Below are 20,829 nucleotides of genomic sequence, written 5' to 3' on the forward strand. Positions count from 1 at the left end.
AGGAATATTTTAAGCTTTACTATAGGAAACAGTGAAATCAAATCAAGTTAATAGAACAAAACAGTTGTTTTAGTTAGCAAAGTATAAATGCTGCTGAAGTATTAGCATTTCTCAGTCTGCAGTGACACAGGGAGAGTCCATACATTTCATATGAGTCAGTTATGTTTCACCATGGTTCAGGCTGCCCTTATCTGCATTAAGTCCTGCTTCCATATTTGACCCAGATGTATACATGCCAACTATCATTCTGCTACAAAGAAACAACTGTAAACAGAGGGATTATACTAGAGAGCATAGCTAAACTGATCTCAGGAGAAGGGTATTCTCAGTTTAAAAAAAGTAGTAACTGGTTCTAAGTCACCTGACTTCTGATCCTTGGAAACAAAATTAAAAGCAGACCACATGGAGTGAATCCCTGTTCTATAATTTGGTACTGAAAGCTACCCTGCAGCAATTATGGGCCATGGACATTAATTAATGTGGGTGGGTAATCTTGAACTCCATAAGATTCTATAAGTTTTAGGAAAAGAGGTAGCTCTTCCACTGCATCCCATTAGTAAATTCAGACTGAGGCCACCTATTTCTTCTTAGTTTAGAAATTAGGGTCAGTGATTTGCATTGCTCCAAGTTCAAATATACTCTTTTAAAAAGAGACATTAACAGTCTTGTTCTCCTCCCTTCCCCAACCACTGAGAAAGCTAATAACTTTGCTAGTCAGTTGTATTAGCCACAAGGCCAGACTCTTCTGCACATCAGATCACCTTCCCATGCCAGTCACATGGGGAAAAGTGGTCAGTAGACTAGCTTTCCAATCCTTCAGTGGTCTCCCCATAAACTCACTGAGAAACGTGAATTACAGAGCCACTTACCAAAGTTATGCAAATGGATTTCCAAAAGGATCACCAAAGAGGTCAGAAGATGGCGATGGCTGAGACACAGTCTAAAACAGAAGATTGTTTGGTTATAAGCAATGGACTACTAAACTAGTAAACTCAGCACACCTTGAAAGGTGGAGAGAGTCAGATGTTGGGCAAGTGGTTTTAAACAACCCACATTCCAGGCATTCTGGAAAGATATTTACAATAGAAGTATTAGCCAACTGTTTAAATGAACAATAGGCTTAAATTTTTAGGGCTGGTTTAGAATTAAAGTCTTAACTTTGATTCATACTTATCTATAGGAAGCCCATGTATATTTAATATTCATATGGGATTCCTCCAATAAATTTAATTTTAGACTAAATTGAAACAAAAAATCCAGCATTGGAGAAGTTCCAGAGTTTCCATAAAGGGCTTCAAGTCTCATGTTCCAAATGCATAATGTGGTTAGGCTACTTCCTTCCACTTAGGATACCAAGGATGGAGGCTAAAACAGAAGCTACACATTTCATGCTCCTTACCCCATACCCTGCAAAGAGGTGACAGGGCCTAAGATAGTTGGAAAAAGTTGTTCTGTCAGACCAATATGGCTGCAAAAGCACAACTGCCTCATGCCACAAAACTAAAGGCACCTTCACCCTGGGAGTTAGTAACTTTAGCCAGAGTTTGGCTTAGGTTCACAAGTGGTAGTTTCCCCTTACCTGTTACAAAGGTTTGCCAGTCCCCCTGCAGGTGAGTGTTTGAAATCAAACATGGGAACACAAATGGAATTCGCTGACCCTGCTAGGAAGTTGTGTCACCAAATGGTAAGTGCCCCACCAGTGGTCAAACCCCACAGATTTGTACAGCATTGACAGGAGACTTCAGAGAACTACAGGGTAAGTAAACAGCTTCCTAGTACTTACAGAGGGTTGTGAGGAGGTGCTGAAAGGATCGGTTTGAAAGGGGTTTTCAAACAGGGCATCAGGCTTGGAAGCTGGCAGAGTGCTTTGTCTGGGAGCAGGCTTTGGTGGTTCTATGCAAAAAGTATAAACAAGTTACTTTTCTTGTGGAAAGTGCTCAGATTTAGACAGGCCTTGATTTCTGAATGAATACACAGTAAGTTTCTCTCTAGAACCTGAAAATTAGTTGAGTGATTTTCAAGAATGTGGATTTGAAGCTAAAAATCAAACTTTGTTCAGAGCTTCTACTTATGAGGAGTCACCTTAGCTATTTCTAAAAAGATGCCAATTAGCTTAAATAATTCATACTGGAAAGCAACTCAGCAGTTTAAGTTTCCAGTTTTGAAAGTGCTAGGGACATAGTTAAGTGAGTGGTTTAGAGACTGTATATGAATACTAGAGGGCAGTATTGGGCAGCAATAAACTAAGGATAACCCTCATGACTATAATATAGTAGAGAGAGACTTCCTGTTGCTAGTCAAGAGAAGGTGCTAGCCTAGCCATTAAAGGCCACTTAATATTTAAAATTAGCTTCCTTGAAAGGGAAGGTCTTGGGGTTATTCTTCCCCAATGGCTTGATGAAGCATTAAGAAAAAGGGAATTTACCACTGATTTTAGTAGACAATTGGTTAGCTGCCAAGTCATCATGATCAGCGTTGTCTTGAAGAATGCCCACTTTGCTATTAAAGTAACTAGTGAAAGCTCCAGAAGCACCAAGCAGACTTTGCTGCTGTTCTCCCTTCCTTGCTGGTACTGCAGGTGGCTTGGTCAGCTGGAAGTCTTTAAACATTTCTTTTACATCCTTTTTCTCTTTATCTCCAAGTGGGTCTAATGCAGTGAAGGCATCGCTTTCCTTCTTAGATGGCTCCTTCTGAGGTGCAGTTCTGGGTGGTGGCTGAGGAGGGCTCGTCGCGGAGACAGAAGACAACATAGCAGGGGGCTGTGTAGTAGATGGAAACATGCTGGTCTGGAAAGGATTTCCAATGGTGGATGGTTGTGCCCAAGCAGTAGGAGAGACATGTGCTGGCTGACCCCAGAGACCAGGAGATTGAGATGGGGCTCCAAATGATGCAGGCTGACTCCACCCTGAGACTGCTTGAGGGGCACTGAAGGCAAGTGGTTGAGTAAAGCCTGTAGGTTGAGCACCCATAATGGATCCAGGAAATACAGATGTGGCAGGATTGAAAACTGAGGACTGTTGACTCCATGGTGTTGGAGCTGTTGCTGGCAAGCCACCTAAGAAAGATTATATGCAAGACTTGTAAATATGGTAGTGAGGCATATCTGAATGAATACTTGTGCTCCTTGCATAGATTTGTACTGTGAAAAAACTCAAGTATCACCAAGATGTTACACAGGCATTGAAGAGTAAGTTTCCCTCACAAGAGCTCAAAAACTGGTCTTTCACCACTGGAAGCTGGTCCAATAAGAGATTGCCTCACCCTATTAAAGTGGATAAAGTACTTAGACAAGCCACTTTAATATGGGACTCTAAAAACCTTGTTTAGATATATTTGATTTTAATTCAGTCAGCAAGTGTTGGGTGTCTGCTCCAGACACCATTGATATACTGCATGTTAAACCAAGGTAATTCAAAAATGCCCTTTGATGTCTGTTAACCTTGACTAGCTCCATGTCTATGCTGCCAAGAATAAGTCTTGACAGCAAGTAGGAATCTATCATACAGATGTATTCAGTATTATGCGCCTATACAGCACAATGTCAGAGAGTTCAGAGAAAAGACAAAAAACTAAACAAGTTTCCTTGATTGTGTCATGCTGACCTGAACCTGGCTGAGTGCAGAGTGTTTAGGCTACAGTGTGATAAGAATAGTTTGCCTACCTCAAGGGAGACCCAAAGGGGACTAATGTGCTACTAGTCCCATTTTCAAAAAGTGGGATTCCTAAACTCAGCTTTAAGGATAGCTTAAGTGGTTTAGTGAGACAGGTTGTGTTAGTGACCCAATGTCTTACTCTAGCACATTGTTAGAAGGCAGATTTCAGTGCAAGATTGAGGCCATTGCCTCTTGCAGGGAAAAGAGCCTAGAACTCTAAATTCTCAGCAGTGTGTCATTTACCCATGCATTCCATTACTACTTGCTCTTAAAATGACCACTGCAGTCCTTCCTCTGCATCCCACTAATGTACAGAAGCAGCTTGCCTCACCACCATGATATTTAACTCCCCTGGCTCCCTCTGCCCCAAGAGAGACAGTTTAAGCATTATTGGGTAGTAAGCCCAATGGATCTTCCAGATACTCTATGCAGAGTATTCGGCTCCTGCCCTTACCTTAAGCTGCATGTTTCCCATAGTTGTCTGACCCCAACCCAGTCTGGATTTTATGGTCTTCCTCCCTTAAGTCATTTTGGAGACCAGCCCTCAAAGTTGAGGACATTGTTCTGCTGACTAAGCTGTAACGAGGTTACATGTTGCTTTTGTATACAATACTTTAAGATACTGCATATTATCAAGAGTTAATGGCACTGCATGGACTCTGTTCAGCTAGCTACAACATTATAGTCCTAGGGCCTTGTGATACTGTTGCTTGAAAATATTAGCTAGGCAAAATTGGCATGAGAGTCTCATGAGAGGCTGAAAAAAAAAAAAAAAAAAAAAAGCAAGTCTTTTTAAAAAAACAGGTCCCTCCTGCACCCAAGCCTTACATCCCTTGTGATCCATCTGAGCTGGTCAGTGATGGAATACAAGTGGACTATTCATGTATTAGTAATTCAAACTAAGATTTAGTAGCAATGGATTCTAAGGTGCCAGAGTGACACTAACTGAATTTAGCTAGTTGCATATTAGCCTTGTTACTTCCTTTAACTCCATCTTGTATGGACAGGTGGGAGCCACACACACTTACTTCTAACTGTGGAAAATGCACAGTGTTAGATTTGATTCCCCAATGCGAGTAGGATATTAAGGATGACATTTTGCTCCCCTGAATCTGGATTAGAATCCAGTGTTCAGAATTAAAGAACTTGGCTTTCCACTCCTACAAATACTCTCTGCAGGAGACAATAGCTTGCCTGGGTGCATAACTCAGATCCATAGCCTCTTAGTTTGATTGTGCATCACTGGTCATGGACAGAAGCCAAAACTGTAAAGTTCAGTTTGTAGCCATCCCCCTGCGAAGATTCTGTATTCAATTGTTCACATGGAGGCCGTCACAGGGCATTGAGCCAAGATACCTGACATATGATCAAAGTCAGAGGGTCCAACTGTATTCAGTCTACTTGACTATATTTAGGGTATTGAGTTATAGCTGTCCCAATTATCTATACAGCAAGGACAACTAGGAAAATTTGGGCTAGTTCTCAGCACTTCTGGATTTTGCTAGAGTTATTGAAAAACTTAAAGTAGTGCTGACAGCACAATTCTGAGTTAGTGTATTAGAAATCTAAAGGAACATATGCACTGGTAGTGGAATAAAGTTAGTCAGCTGTGGACAAAGTCTGCCAGCAGGTGCTTTGGCTGTCAGATAACTATTGACTTATCTAGCTCCCCAATCCAACATATGTACAGTTTAACACAAGAAACACTCCATGTTTAGAAGTGGTGTAGTCAACTGGTTAGGGCACCAGACCTGGGTCTATCCTTGATTTGACAATGACCTATTGAGACCTTGGGCAAGTCACTTCAACTCTGCCTTGCTCACCCTCTCCATAGGCATTTAATTTTGAATGCCTTGCACAGAGTCCCCAGTCCCTGCTGGGTCATTACAATTTGTATTGCAACAACATGTATTTTTTTGGGGTATGTCCACACTAGAGGTGGGAATGTGCTTCCCAGTGATGGTAGACATAAGCTTGAGCTAATCCATGGAGGCATGCTCCCAACTGCTGTGTAGATTGGTCAGTGGTAATTTCTCTAGCTGTGATCAGAAAAGCAACTTTTGCCAATACTCTGGACTGGAGACTGACACTGAATCTCCAGACTTCTCTTCCTGTACTATTTTAACATTTGGTATCTTGTGGTATATGTGAAGAGTCTATTTAGTAAAAAACAAAATCTGGTTGCCTATCATGCAATAGTCGGTTCACACTGCAAGCTTAAAGAGCAAGCACTCAGTTAAGTCTCCCAGAGGATGGAGTCTATGAAAGTGTCAGTGAAATGTGTTCTAATGAGATGCTGTCAGATTGAGGAAGAGAGGACAGAAGGAAAAGGTGAACTCCAGCACATACTTGCTAAGAGGACATTTAAATCAAAGTCTGACTTATTAAAAATAAAAAACCATCAGTTGAAGTGGCCAATAAGGTTGATTCTGTCACCTTAAAGTAATGAACTAACCTAGACCAGCCATGGGTGCTATGGTAGGACTGGTTCGGAAGAGGTCCAGCGGGCTGGTTTGCACCAGTGCAGGTTGTGCTGCAGGAGAAGTCAGGCCTGGGGCCTCCGTAGCAGTAGATGCAAAAAGGTCTGAGCCAAACAAATCGTTTGCTGCAGTCTGCAAACAAGGGGGGAGTGGGTGGGGAAAGAAGAGAAGACAGCTTTACTGGGATACAGTAACAGAATGACACCAATTCCAGTTTCTGGGCCTTGTTTTCAGGAAAGTTCTGATACTACCAAGACAGGCAGAGTCCTGTATTTGCTACTAAGCAAGATTGAGCTCTCAGATAAAAACTATTTTGGTTCTGGAACCAGGAGACATGGGATCCAGGTTTTACACTAAAAACTGTTAGAACTCAAATTTTGCAGCCTAATCTTAGAGGCAGCATCTAGTCTAAAGCCAGCTGTGGAGGTATTTAAATGGGTATGCATATAATGAAGTTAGTCATTTACTTAGGTTAAGAATATAAGAGTATCCTGGCTTTAACACTATTTAACATTGTCCATTGGTTGTGCGCTTCAGGTACATTTTTCTTGAAGCTAAGCACTGGCAAGATGGACTAAGTCCAGTATCACTTAATTTAACTCCATTGGTCAAATATGCTGCAACAGAATTAAGGGTGTGTGTTGTATCTAAGCTACAATTTAACTACTTCAAATATTGCAGTATTTGAGATTTCAGGGTTCTAAAGGCTTTCACATCATATAGCCAAGAGTTACGTGAAATGACTTCACAACTGAAGTAACCTTATGGCAGTTTTAGTCCTCTACAAATAGAGGGAGAGCTTCTTATATAGCCCAGTCAGAAGGCACTAGGAAAGATTGCTTTGAGCTTGCTACAGAGTGCAGTCTTTCCTGAAGTCTGCTAGAATAAATATGTACTGTATGGACTTAAGAATTACTGAAGTTTTCATGAGCAACTTAAAAAGACATTCTTTTGACTGTCTGCTGGAGGGTGAGCTATTTACTGCTGAGTTTCAGAATTCTACATTAGCATTTTAATCTAACAGGCACCTTTATGCCAGTTGCTTTATTTAACTCATAAATACATTTATAAGTACTACATACATTTCAGATCAAAATACTTACCGGAGTTAGTGAAGTATGGCAGCATTGAAAAGAAAAAGTGTATATTTAGTGATAACCATTATGAATGTACACATGAAATCAGAAAACATGGACTGCAGAGGGAACATGGTGGGTGGAACAGAATTGAAAAAAAAGTTGTTGTAGAGTAGCAGGAATAGTTTAGCCAGTATCACCATATTTTGGTAAGAAAAAGGAAAGCTTCCTTCACCCAGCCCATCTAACAGAGCATGCATGTCACCATTAAATATTTGAAGATGGTTCACCTGAACAGTCCTCCTTCCTCTTCCTGGCTTGGTACTTTGTGGAGGTGGGCTAATTGTTATGGAGTCATGTGACATGAGCTGGACATTGCTTTCAGAGTCCAGCTTTACTCCATTTTGCAGAGATAATCCTTTGGAAGGGCTTTCCGCAAATAGGTTTGATGAGGATTTGGTCAGAAAACCATTCTGTTCTCTTTCTGGTACCCCATTTTGGGTCCTTGCTGCTAGCTGCATTGGCTTACTCTCAAGAGGCCACTGGCTTGTCTGTATTTCCTGTTTGCCAGTTCTATTAGAAATCTGGTCAAATGCTTTACCAAAGTAGTCAATATCACCATTTACAGCACCATTACCCAAGAAGCTCAGGCTTTCCTTCTTCTGAAGTGGAGATTTTAAAGAATCAAATGAAGGTTGTGCAGATTGGTCTGGTTGTGTGAAAGGATCATCACTGAAAGGATCTGGATTGGGAATGGGAAAGAAGCTGAGATTGGTAGTGAGAGAACTTTCAGGCAAGAAAGGTGTCTGTGACTTTGGTCGTGGAAGAGAGGAAGTGATGCCATTCAAGAAGGGACTCTCTTTTACACAAGTCTGATTGTTCTTGATTTCAGAGTTTAGATCCACTAACAGGATATCTTTACTCTCCTATTAGTTTGGAAAGAAAAAAGTAAAGTTAGTTGAAGACTGAAAGATGCAAGCCATGTAATGTGTTCAATCTTTACTGTGCAGAAAACAACCAGCATCTAACACTTCATGTTCATTACCAGGAAGTCTGGCAATCTCAACTTAGTTTTACAATTAGCAAAAAGCTTGACAGGGTTAGGAGCAAGGCATATACACCTGACTTCACACTTTCACTACAGCTTCATTACAATAGCACTCGGATGCTATTAGAATAAGAGGGCTCCCATCCGGATAGCTGCTTTCATAGCACCTACAGGGCAGTGCCTAGTCTGTCATGAAGACATAAGCTAGGCTTGGCTCAAACACTTAATAACCAAGTTCAAACCCTGAAAAAAGTCCTCTCCACAGGTCAGTAAGTTATAGCCATTTACAGTTTACTCTATATTGTGACTCATAGCAGTGACTTAATATTTTAAGTTTATGTTAAGGCAGTGTATTGCCTCTGGAAGATCATGACACTCAAGTGTCATATGTATGCAGCTCTGTAGCAGTCTGCTTACACAGTGCCATTTTTCTGTTACAGACTATGCTTGCATGAGTGATGTAGGAGGGCACCTTAAGGGAAGCACCAGCCACTCTGAATGAATAGGATACTATCAATGTAAGTTACATTGCAGTATTATTGCTGCAATATGCCATTAACACTGTAGGTGGTGCTTGAGTAAGCTTAGCAGAGTTTATTTTGGCACAGCGTTCTTTAGTCTCACGTCAGTAATAAGTGAGGCCTGTGGATTATGAAGTCATTGTGGGCGAGGGGGGCAGTACAGCAACTTTGAAGAGCCTCGTCTCTCCTGTAGAGGAGCTGCATCTGACAGTCAAGAGGCCACAGCCAGCCTATTCTGGGCAAGGGACCTGAGATTGGTTCAACTCTTTTGCCAGCATCTTAAGTGTAGCACTTTAAAGTCATTGCATGGATAAAAAGTTATAAAATGCCAAGTTTAGTGTGAATACCATAACAAAAGTGTTGAAAATTGTGTGGTACTGCAAGTCTGCCTGCCACTTCTAGCTACTGAACTTAAGTATTTGATAGCACTAGAGGCAAACAGACATGGATGAAGATGGTTATGCAGTGATATGGGAACAAACTTGAGCCACTATGGAGATTTTATAATAGGAACAAGCTTCCTATGAGAGATCTAGCATAAGAGGATGAATTTTGACTTTTTACTCCTTCCTGTTAGTGGCAAAGCTGCTTTTGCACCAGTTGTCTTTATTTCTAGTGGTTAGGTTAACTGCAACATCAGGTCAAGCTGAAGTCTCACCTTGCTTGAGTAATTTGTGTGACAAAACGGAATAGCAAGTTATTATACCGCAAGAGAGGTCTTTACTTACTGTAGGACTGTTCAGGTCAGGCGGCGTGGACATATCGCCAAACAAATCCATCTGGTCAACACCCTTAAAAAAAGTTACATATTTGGAAGAGGTTCAGATTCTGTGTAAGGCAATGATTTCACCACACTGATGTAAGTGTTTAAGACCAGCAGAGTACAAACATATTCAGTCAAAGTCTAAGATATTCCACTTTTAACCAAGGAAGTAGTTTACTATAGTAAGACAACTTGTTTCATACATGTGCACCTTTAGAAACTGCTAAGAGATCTGCTATGTAGTTTAAGGACGCTACAATCAGTACTCAAGCATTATGTCAACATACCAGTTTTATTTTGTCAACTTGATCAGTCAATGCATCGCTACCATTCTGGAAGTGAAAATAAAAGCAATGTTAGTGCTAAGACAAGTCTGAAACAAGCAGCTTATTCCAGTGATCATTCAGGTTGACTGATTTATGAATTGCCACAGAGGGAGATGAGGACTATGTCTAGGCGGTTAGTGCTGTGAAGCAGTAAGACCCTTTGTATTGCTCTATAGTACTAGTTGCATGTTCTGAGGTTGTTGCTTCCAACTTTACTTGCTAGGTAGAAAGTATATGAAGGGGAATGTAAGAGTTAGAATCTCACTTGTTAGGAGTGCATGTATTACTCAGATTGAAAGAGTAAAGTTTTACCTCAACTGTCTTATTGGCTTCTTCATTCTAAGATGGAAAAATAGATAGTATACATTAGCATCTGGCCATTACTTGATTGGCAGAAGATCAGATTCCTTCCTGTAAAGAACTCTACAGCTTTTGAAACTGTTAGAGGAGGAATTTGAACATTCTCAGCTAGACTGCTCTGGTAGTAAAGCAAATGTTGCCAAAAGCCAAGGACAATTATAAATGTTGATACGAACCAGCTTTTATTTCAGATAACACTGAAGCGCTAGCCTCTCTCTCCAACCTAGTTTGGACACTTACTGATCTAGTCAAATAGAAGAGAATCTTAGATCACTATGCATCCTAACTACTTGTAGGTTTATTTACATTTAATCTTTTTCCATGTATGCAATAGTCATATGCACAAAGCTGGTAGAGCAAAGATTCAGTCCTACTACAAGTAGTATAGCAGTCAGTTTAGCTACTGGGCAATATAGAGTTGAAATATGGTATGCTGAACACAAAGGTAGTTATTTTGATAAGCAGCTAGTCACCAACAGAGTCCTCCTACCCAAAGGATCTCCTACTAACAAAAAAAAGTTACTTGCCTTTTTCTTATCCTCTTCCTCCTTTTTCTTGATGTTATAAATTACTTGGAAGAGGTCCTTGAGATCAACTACTAGAGGTTCAGCCTGAAAGGGAAAGTTTTATACTTTAGGTTTCTGCAGAGAAGGTTTTCTAATTGGTGGCTTGCTGTTAAATATGAACTGTACTTGCTGAGTTAGTATTCTGCTATAGGAATGGTATCAATTTCCAGGCTAACTGCTTTATCATGAAGCAGTACTGAAAGGTGTTTGAATACAATGAAACCAAGTCCCACTTGCTGTCACCTCCCCTTTGGTCAAACCCTTTTATTAAATGCAATTACTTTAATAGTAAGGGAAGCCAAGAGATGGAGAACAGTAAGAAACTATGTACTGAAGAGGACTTTACCCTTAGTGTAGAGCAGGAAGCAGCATTTCTGTGCATAGTCCAAAGGCAATGGTGCATGACCTGTATCCCTTGCAAACAGTCCAGGGTAAGAACTGTGCCTTCCTTGGTACATTGCTAGACATGTTCTGGGAATAGGTACACCTTATTTTCAGCAAAAGGATAATGTAGGCTTTTTTTTTTTTAAGCTGCTGATAATCATGGGTGAAGCCTGCAGGTGGGAAAAGGTACCCCATTCTCAGACACTTAAAAGCTGGGTGGAGCAGTGCCAGCTGATCCATTTTGTGGTCCATTTTCTACCAGAGGCTAAATTACAGCTGGCTGGTCCATGCTCAGTTTTAGGATTTGAGTGGTTTTCCCCTCTACATCCTCCTCCCTTCTGGAGGACTTTCCAATTTTATTTGCTGGCTGCATAAGTCTATCTTGAACAGATGATACCCATGAATTGAGGGCAAATGGGCAAGACTAAAGGAGCAGGCTGCTATGTTTTGCTTTGTTCATTTTAGCAAAAATGAAAAAAATATATACAACCTCCTCTTAAAGGTGCTGCAGGAAAGGCTATTCTAAAGTTATTTGTTCCCCATCCCCAACTCCCCCCTCCCCCACTAAAATCAAGACTTCAGATAGTGTTCAGGAGATGAAGTGTTGCATTTAAAGCTAAACTACATTGTTCAGATAATTATCAAAAACCCTGTAGAAAGCCCTTTAAGGCCCAATCTCCACCTATAAGTTAAATTGACCTAGCTAAATCTCAGTTGTGAATTTGTGCTATAAACATGTAGTTTGGTCAGCCTAACCCCCACTGCAGATGCAGCTAGATGGAAGCAAGTTCTTCAGTAAGCCAATGTACTGCCTCCCACATAGATAATCTACCTCTGAAAGGGGTTTTTCCATTGGTTTAGGACATGTCTGTGCTATACCAGCACAGCTGCAGAACCATAGTTGTGCCACTATAGTGTGGACATAGCTTCAGGTACCAAGTCAAACCCTCAAAGTTAGGAAATGCCACACCTGACCCTGGGAAGGTCTGGCTCTTGTTCCTTCTACATGTAGGTTAGGAAGCTTTCTGCACATTGCCTGGGGTATAAGGGTGGGTAGGGGATGAAGAGCACAGAGATACAGGCATCTGAACTGAGATCAGGGAGCCTGGACTCAGCTTATAGTAGCCCAGAACTACAGTTGCAGAAAAGTCCTAGAGAATGGCCAGTGTGCACAGAATCTTTGATGAATACTTGCACATGCTGATTTTTGAAGAGCTTATCAGAGTTCAATGTGGCCAATTTTGTTCAGATTTTCAGAGACAGCAAAAGGCTACTCCCTGCCAAAATTTCAAGTCCTTGCTCTAAAGGTCACCAGCATTTAACAAGGACAAAATATATTTCTTCCCATTCATTCCTCTCCTCCCCTGCCCTGTTCTTGGCAACTGAGGAACAGCATGGGCTGCTGTTTTCTAAAACTCAACCTTAGACACCCAGTATGTACAATTTCAGTTCAAGTGGTTAAATTTGCAAAGTTATAAGGCCATTTTCAGTTCCTGATAATGGGTAGTGCTAGGAAACAGACAGTGTTACCAGCTGCACCTATAGAACAGTGATTAAGCCAACATTTAAAGCAGGCATTAGCAAACCAGCTTGCCCCAAGACAGTAGGTGGAGAGCCCAGACAAGCCATCATTCTTGACGATTGCATAATCCTTCCAAGAGGAAATCTGTTTCTGGGAAAGGTCACACCAGGTCCTATCACCTGTTTGTTCCAGCTTTTGGGGGGGGGGGGGGGGGAAGGGGAGGAGCACAGTTCTAATCAGTGCCCCCATGAACCAGACATGAAACTTTGAGAAGCTAGAGATGTGGCTTGTCATTAGTAGCAGATGTGTTAGACAGGAACAGCAAAGTCAGAACTAGTCAAACTTGCAGGATTAACACATCCACAAGTCAGCACTTGAACTCAGACACTGCCATTTGTGCTGGCCTTTTAACAATTTTTTATTCCCACTTTTAAGAGTGCAGACTAGAGCTCCTGGCCATGAGTACAAAATTTATTGGTGTGCACATGTTTATTAAGTTGCTCTCCATTAAGAGAAGGGCTCCTTTGGCCAGCAGTAGAACTCTGCATGCTAAAATGCAAGAAACCACCCAATCTTCCTAGTGCCTAAAGCAAGCTCAGGCCACTTCAGTAACTTGCATCTCAGTGCTGGGTTGAACACCAGGTCATGCTGCAGTAAGAAATTCTTAATCAGCAAGATATACCGTATAGGTTATTCCTCAACTGATGCTCCTTGCAATGGAGAGTTACTCAATTTCTATTTTGGAAGACAGCCTGCTGAATAGGCTTCTTGTATTTCTTCAAGTTGGTCTTCAAAAGCTGACTCAGCTCTGAGTTGTCTATGGGCTCCATAAGAGTCCATTTTGGCTAGGATTGATTTATTGAGAGAGGTAGAAAAGCATAAACAATATGCCCAAAAGTTGTCCTGCAAGTCCCACGGGATGACCTTAATGCCCAACAGATCCTTTAATTCATACCTGTTGTGCTGTTTTTATGGCAAAAAACTGATGTTGTCCTTCTCCTCCGCAAACATATCCAAATGCACGGTTGTCAGTCACATCCCGAGCAATAAAGGAGATTTTGTTTACTGGATGCTCATGTTCTATGACCTAGAATTGAAAGCAATTAGTCAGTCTTTTGAAAGTTACTAAAGTTAGTTCTGTTCTGCTGCACCAAACATGAGTACACAGAAAACTATGGGATGGCAGTGGCCTTCTTTGAGTGCCTATGTACAATAAAAACTTAAGTGAGCTCAGCTTATCAAATCTGTAAAAATGGACAGGGCAATATCCAAGTGGTTTGCCAGTCAGCATTAAGGTTTGACATGCTCTGTATCCTAGAAACATGACAGAATAGTGCCAGGCTATTAGTGCCTACAGAGGTCAGGTAGGATCTAACTCCCTCCCCTTCCCTCCAAAGTACCAAAAAAGTCTGAGTAGATACAGATTAGCTCCTACTCTCCCCCCTGACTCCCCACAGAGGAGAGTCCTTAGAGGTGTTGTACATGCTAGAAAGCTTTCCTAGGTCTTTAAATTTTAGGTGAAGAGGCTGCTAAGTTAGTTTCTTCTCCAGTGACCACAGCTGCACTGTCTTAATGGTCATGCACATAGCCAGTTCTGAATTCTTACCCCAGTTTTCTCATCAATTATCTTGATACCGGAAAGGGAGATGTTCACCCAGATCTTCTGTTTGTGCTGTCCCTGGGAGCGGGCAGCTACTGCCATTCCCTAAATGAACAGGTGTTATTAGTAAGATTTATGCAATTCAAACTTGCTGAGTACCAATGTGTTCAGCTGGAGTCAAATTTGTTTGTGCCTAGATACTTATGCTTTGAGTAAGTTGTGCCTCAGGTTAGATCTGTGCAACCCATAGACCTCAATGAAGCTGCAAGTCAGCAGAATTTGACCATCTGTCTACATCAGAGATGAAGTTTTATTATGCACCCATGTTAGTATAGACAACACTGGAGTTTTAGGTTCTCAAGATGTTCCCCCACCTGCACTAGTTTAAGCTTGTAAGAGCTTTAAAGCAGACCTCATTTTCATAAGCACCTCTGTCAAAAGGAGCTATGGGGCAATATCTTTACTAGGTCAAGTCTCGGTCCTGGTTTAAACCAAACAGATGACGGAGATCAGTTACCTATCCATACTGCCCAACAAAAATGATTAAGTTATTAGTACTGAAGAGGCTGATATGACCACTGAGGCATGTAATTCTGAACATGCTTAATGTTGCTGACTGTAGCTTTGTAGTTCACTCTGCTTTGCCTGCATTATGACCTATAGCAAAGCAGTCTAGAGAAGAAGACTTAAGGTTTTATTGAGCATTCTTGAATTGCTAGAAGAGCATGCATTTATTTTAGTTACAGTAGTAGTGGATGCATGTTCTTTGACTAATCCAATTTGGAGTCTTCACAACTGCTATGGAAATTCTCCCTGCCACCTTCACTCCCTTCCAGGGAGTTTAAATTCCCCAAGTTTGGGATTTGATTTTGGCTCAACCTGCATCTTCCAGTTCAGATGCTAAGAACTATATGGATTATGAAACATTTGCAGAGCAATTTTCAGATTAAACAGTTGCTCATTGTAGTTTTGGGCTGCTTCCTTCCCTTCATTAGTTCTGCTAATTGTTTGATTGGAGTGGCACCTTTCCTCCAGTTAGGATCTGTGCACCTGTATCACACTGAAGTGTGGTAATTGCTTGATATTACTTTGGTACACAGTGGGAGTTGTGGCATGGTTTGCCTACTGAATAGTATGCATGTCTGGTTAAAAGGCCAAGTTCAGACCTTTACCTTCAGCTTCATCATTGAATCTTGGCTCATTTGGTCTCCTCTTGCTTCTGGAACATCATCAATGCCAATCAGCTTGGCTTTGTATCTTACACCATCCCCTTTGAATCTGGCCAAAAGAAATTCATCTGTTTTTTCTGAACCTGAAAGATAGATAAGCTTTTAAATGGTGTTCGGAGCTTAAGTGTCTCGTCTCTCTGAAGAGAGTGCTTTGTCATTCATTTTGCAATCCATTCTAGTCTGCTGCTAACAAAGTTACATGAGCCATGTGTTTTCGTATTGCTTTTAGGGTATCAGCTAAATGGGAGTATCCAGTACTCTTGTACCATTGGATCCCCATTGTTTATTAGATGGGGATTTAGAATTGTGGGGAAGCAATACGAGGCATCAGTTTAAAGCTTAGTTTAGAGAATCAATATAACAAGTTGCTTCTTCCCATCAATTGGGGTTTTAGTCTTTTGAAGGTTAACAAGGTTATACTACAGGCTTTCTAGATCTTGAAATAGGCATATTACCTTAGGTCAGGGGTGAAAGTGAGCTGTATGAGCCCATACTTTAACATCCCTGCCCCTTTTGCCTCCCCTGGCGGTGGCCCTGCTGGTACAGACCCTATCAGTCCTTCCAGCCCTATGCGAAGGATTGGGGCCCTCGATGGAGCAGGGGACTGGTCTGTTTGCTGGGACAGGAAGAAGGCCCTGAGGCAGTTTAAAAATCAGGTTGTTTATTCAAAAAGCCCCTAATCTAGGGTTGCTAACTGTCTAAACACAAACAGCTACAGACCCTACCAGCAGGGCCACTGATGGGGGTGGGGAAGGAGGGCAGCAATGTTAGAGTGCTGTTGTGGCAAAGGACCCTCCTTAAAGTGCTGCCACAGCAGCACTTTAATGTCAGTGGCCCTGCTGGTACAGCTCCTACTGGCAGGGCTGCCTATGGGGGAGGCAAACAGGGCAATGATGTCAAGGTGCTGCCGCAGCGCTTTAACATAGTTGCCCCTTTTTGCCCCCCCTGGGCTGCTGACAGGGAGGGTGGGGGCAAAAGGGCAGCTGCCCTGGTGCTTGCAGTTTAAAAGGGCCCAGGGCTCCCAGCTGCTGCTACTGTGGCAGAGGCTGGGAGCCCCAGGCCCTTTTAAATCACTGACGGAGCCCTGGGTGGCAAGGGCCAAGTAGCGTGGATGGGCTGGCTGGGGAGGCTGACCTCCAGCCCTGCCCCTTCTGCCCTGAGGCCTGGCCCCTGTACTGGTAAGAATTCATTACTTTCACCCCTGCCTTAGGTCTTGGCAAAGTGACAAACAAAAGATAGTTTGTGATGATATTGTAACCTGTTTGATACCAAGCTCTGACACTGCATAAAAATCTCTTGGTCTATAACCAATTAGATTACTCTTCCATTCTGCAGTGAGCATGTTCATACATTAACTTTTGGTGACAAGAAATTTTGTCTACAAGGTTTATGGGTCATACGTCAAGTGATTAATAAGGTCTACAGAAGCAGACTTCAGTCCTGTTAGAGTTCATACACCACAACTTTGTTGTGCTACAGACTATGAAAGTTAAGTATTTGGACACTACTACAAACCAAGGCTAATGTTTGATTCTGGCTGCTTAAAGGTAATCTACCAGCAGGTATTAGAACCTCTGAAATTCAGAGGTGAGTTATGCACAAAAAAAACCCAAAACAGGTTTGACCACTCTATGTGGAATGGTGTCTGTAGAATAATGTGCAGACAACATGCATTTGATTCCACCATCCAGATTACCAGAATCTGAACTAGAGGAGGTTTCCAGTTCTAAGTTAGTACTTTGATTTTTAAACACTGTTCCAGAATAGTGAGCTATTCCTTTGAAAATAGCTGCAGGTTTATGAGAGTAACTGATACACATCTAAGATCTTGCAGTTGGTCCAGTTGCTTCCTCCCTACCATCTTAGAATTATTTTAGGTTTTATGGACTCTAGAAAGTTAGGGGAGAGAGTGTCAGTTCAGTATTGAAGGTTTGCTAGAATCTCTTGCACTGCCATGAAAGTTGTTCATACTCTACTCAAGTTCAACTCTGATGGGTCCTTTTATAGGCTCCAGTAGAGATCATTTGGGTTATATACACATAGCAATAGCTTGACCAATCTCCTAGTCTACCCTACCCATGCATGCTAGAATATAGATTTGGCATTTGTCAAGCATAATGAAACTATACTGCTCTATCAGCAGCATTTGATGCTTGAGTCATATCTGCAGCTATATTCTGGACTTGAAGTTACTTCTGCAAGTTAGCCATCTCCAGAAATGCTGTTTTATTCCATTGTGCTACCTTGTGTTTACTCCTTCACCTAGGGAAAGATCACATGACTCATACAGGTAGTTGGTTAGATAAGGGACAAGACCAAACAGCTTTCAGTTTTCTAGCTTCCATACTTACCTGATTAAGATAGTTACCCATGAGAAAGTGGAAGCTGTTTAAGCCAATATTTTGGAGGAACAAGTGGTATGAGCAGTCAAGAGGTTCACTAGCACCTGGGTGTGACAGAATAGTGAAGGAGGGCCTTAGATCTAGGCTAGGCTAATATAAGGGAGTGGTTAGAGCATTGGCTTATTACCATGTCATAATTTGAGGAAGCGTAAGCATCCATCTACAGGGCCCCAGACCATGGACTCTCATGCAGATTGAGTCAGTGCTGTAGACCAAATTACTGACAGACCCCTAAAGTAACTGCCAGTGGACTTAAGGCAAAATTGGTCCTGTGGCTTGGGTGTACTCTTGTTTAATGCAAGACCTTTCCCTGTCCCCATAATACAGATGCTCTCCACTGTTACCCAGAGGAGGTGATGCACATGACCAGTGATTCTATTCAGAACTAGCAAGAGTTAGTAATAAATTTCTGAGCCAGTCAATTCTAGGGATCAGTTTTCAGATATGTTAGTCTTGCAACTCCTATCAAAAAAGAATACCACTTTGGTCATTCAGAGTTCTTGTAGTTGGGAGCACACTATTTTAAAACCTTACAGGTGAAAGTGCAGAGGATTTAAATCTGTTGCTGGAGTCCTTGCTTCCTAGACCTGAGGCCATCTAGTTGATGACTTAAGCTTCTGGGATTTGGCAGAAGTTTTTTAGGCAATGGGTTTTAAGTCTGGTATTAAATGCAGTAGTCTTTTCAGAAGGAAAGGTTCATGGGCAAGTGTCAATAGCTTCCTGGAGATTAAAGCTATCAGTGGCAACTGTTAGATGCTCAGCACTATGGAAGTGAACCATGTAACAGCATTAAGGATTCAGACATCTTTTTGAACATCTTGGCTAGTATTCATTACCTACTCCTTGCCTCCAGTCTAAGCCAGTCCCTTGAGGGGTTATGCTAAAGTTCTGGACATGCATTCAGAGCAGTTGCTATTTTAAAGAGTGCCCTCAAGTGATATTTTGAAGAAATATTAGAGGGATAAGAAAGTCACAGCCTGCATATGAGGTAACTTCGTATTGAAGAGCGATGAATTGCTTACCCTTCTTTTTTTCCTTCTTTGAGGCAGGTGCTTTTGGTACTGCCTGCTGCTCAGGCTGGTTGTTGATATTAGTCGTTTCTACTTCATTAGACATTTTGAGATGGAGGCCAGCCTCAACTGCAGAAGCATTAAAGAATGCGATACTCGCTGTGTTGTTGGATGTCCAAACAGTGATCAACAGGCAGGCATAATAATCTCCTTCCTGAAGGTGAAGTAAGTACTTTAGTTAAACTGCCAATATTCTATTTGGCTATTTAAAAATGTCACCATATTAAGACTATTAAAAAAGTACATGCCATAGGCCCACTAGATACAGACCAGTGAAGAAGTTAGTTTTCACATGAGTTGTAGTTACAGCTGTAGACCTTTCATGAAAGACATTTTAAGGCATCCCATCAAGGGACACATTCACATATGTTAATAGCCAAAGTGCTTAGTTACAGGACATGATCAAGATCTAGCCACTATTTGCTTGGTGTGCCAAGGAGGTCAAGGTGTCAATTTCATACAATTGCTCCCCTGAGAGGTTTCTGCTTTATTTGCCATATAGAAGTTTGTTTCTAGTCTAGCTAAACTGCCATTTTGATCAATTTCACTTAGCCTCCTATAAACAAAGGACTAACTATTGCTAAATAAGTGAGCATTTTGCAATTGCGCAATAGGGAGGGGAAGAGGAAAGCTACTGGTAAGTGCTTCAAATTCCACATAGGTGAATAAGTACAGCACTTGCAGTTTTGGGAAAAAGTTATTTGTGGCCTGAAGTAGATTGTATTCTCCCCTTGCTGAGATTTAAGCTTACCCACTGTTTCTCTCCTCTGCCCCCCCAAGATTGATGCTCTAAATACCCATTTTTCTTCACAGATTTGTCCTTCTGGATAAGAACTCCTATCTGACAATCAATAATGCAATAGACTCCAGACAGTCAGATCTGTCAAGACTTTAGGTATAACATGTAGGGACTTATTTTGTGCAGATATGCTCTCCATTTCAGAGCCTCTCATGCCATGTGATGGCTGTTCACTAATCCAGATAAGTATAGTTCTCAAGTGGATTATACAAGCAGGCCCATAATTTGTGGTCCTGTGCTGGTTGGGCCAACAAGAATGTTATGTAGTGGGCAGAGGCATCATTTTGCCAGAGTGTAAAGGTATGGGCCCTTCATGTAGATCTCAGAAGATCCCTTGTCCTTGGATGGCATTTTGCCCACCCACCCAGCAAAAGTTCAGTAGGAGAGTCCTGTGCAGCATTATTTTGTCCAGTTTAATTATTCTTAAGGGTAGTCTGCTTTATAAATATGAGCAAGCTGAAAGGAACTACTACAATACAGTCTACTAAACCTCATGTGTTTACAGACAAAGTTATCCAAATTACCTAGGCAATCATTTGTGCACCATTAGAAGGTGAAGAGTATTCAGAAATAATTATGTTCCCTACATTTTGTTGTCTTACAGCCTAAAAATCCCTGGTAATTGGGTTGTTTTGAGTAAAGCCAGTATGTTTTACAGTAGCAGCCCCTTCAAATGGTCTCCAAGAGTGCCAGAACAATTTTGATAGTGGAAGTGCTGAGTCATTGAACCAAACTAAACCCTGTATATGATGGAAACCACTTCAAGCCAGGGGATGTGGCAGCACCCCCAGTTCTATCACCTGACTGTCTCATTTGATTGACTAAGAAGCCATGAAGTAATTACAGAGGATCTTCAAACTCTGCAGTCCTGATCAAGCTCTTAGTGGTTTCCTAATTTAGTTTGAAAGACATAGAAAGTAACTGTTTAGTAACAATGTATTTTAGCATCTAAGTTCAGGGATAGTCAATAGGTGAACTGCAGGCCAAATCTGCATCACCAGATGCTTTTGAACAGACAAAAAAAAAATCT

The 20,829-nt window shown here is 41.5% G+C and overlaps 1 protein-coding gene across 1 annotated transcript; it reads right to left on the reverse strand.

Annotated features, from left to right (window-relative positions):
• Positions 1-874: 874 nt before the first annotated feature.
• Positions 875-19,046, reverse strand: DAB2 (DAB adaptor protein 2). The gene is made up of 13 exons (XM_065406790.1): positions 18,953-19,046; positions 15,472-15,611; positions 14,306-14,404; positions 13,655-13,786; positions 10,755-10,838; positions 10,180-10,206; positions 9,829-9,873; positions 9,507-9,569; positions 7,500-8,135; positions 6,109-6,265; positions 2,426-3,055; positions 1,784-1,893; positions 875-940 (listed from the first exon to the last, which is right to left on the reverse strand). Exons 1-13 carry the CDS (start codon positions 19,044-19,046, stop codon positions 875-877), a joined length of 2,283 nt encoding a protein of 760 aa, XP_065262862.1.
• Between the last annotated feature and the right edge of the window lie 1,783 nt (positions 19,047-20,829).

Source organism: Emys orbicularis, chromosome 6 (genome assembly GCF_028017835.1).
Source record: "Emys orbicularis isolate rEmyOrb1 chromosome 6, rEmyOrb1.hap1, whole genome shotgun sequence".
Classification (NCBI taxonomy): domain Eukaryota; kingdom Metazoa; phylum Chordata; order Testudines; family Emydidae; genus Emys; species Emys orbicularis.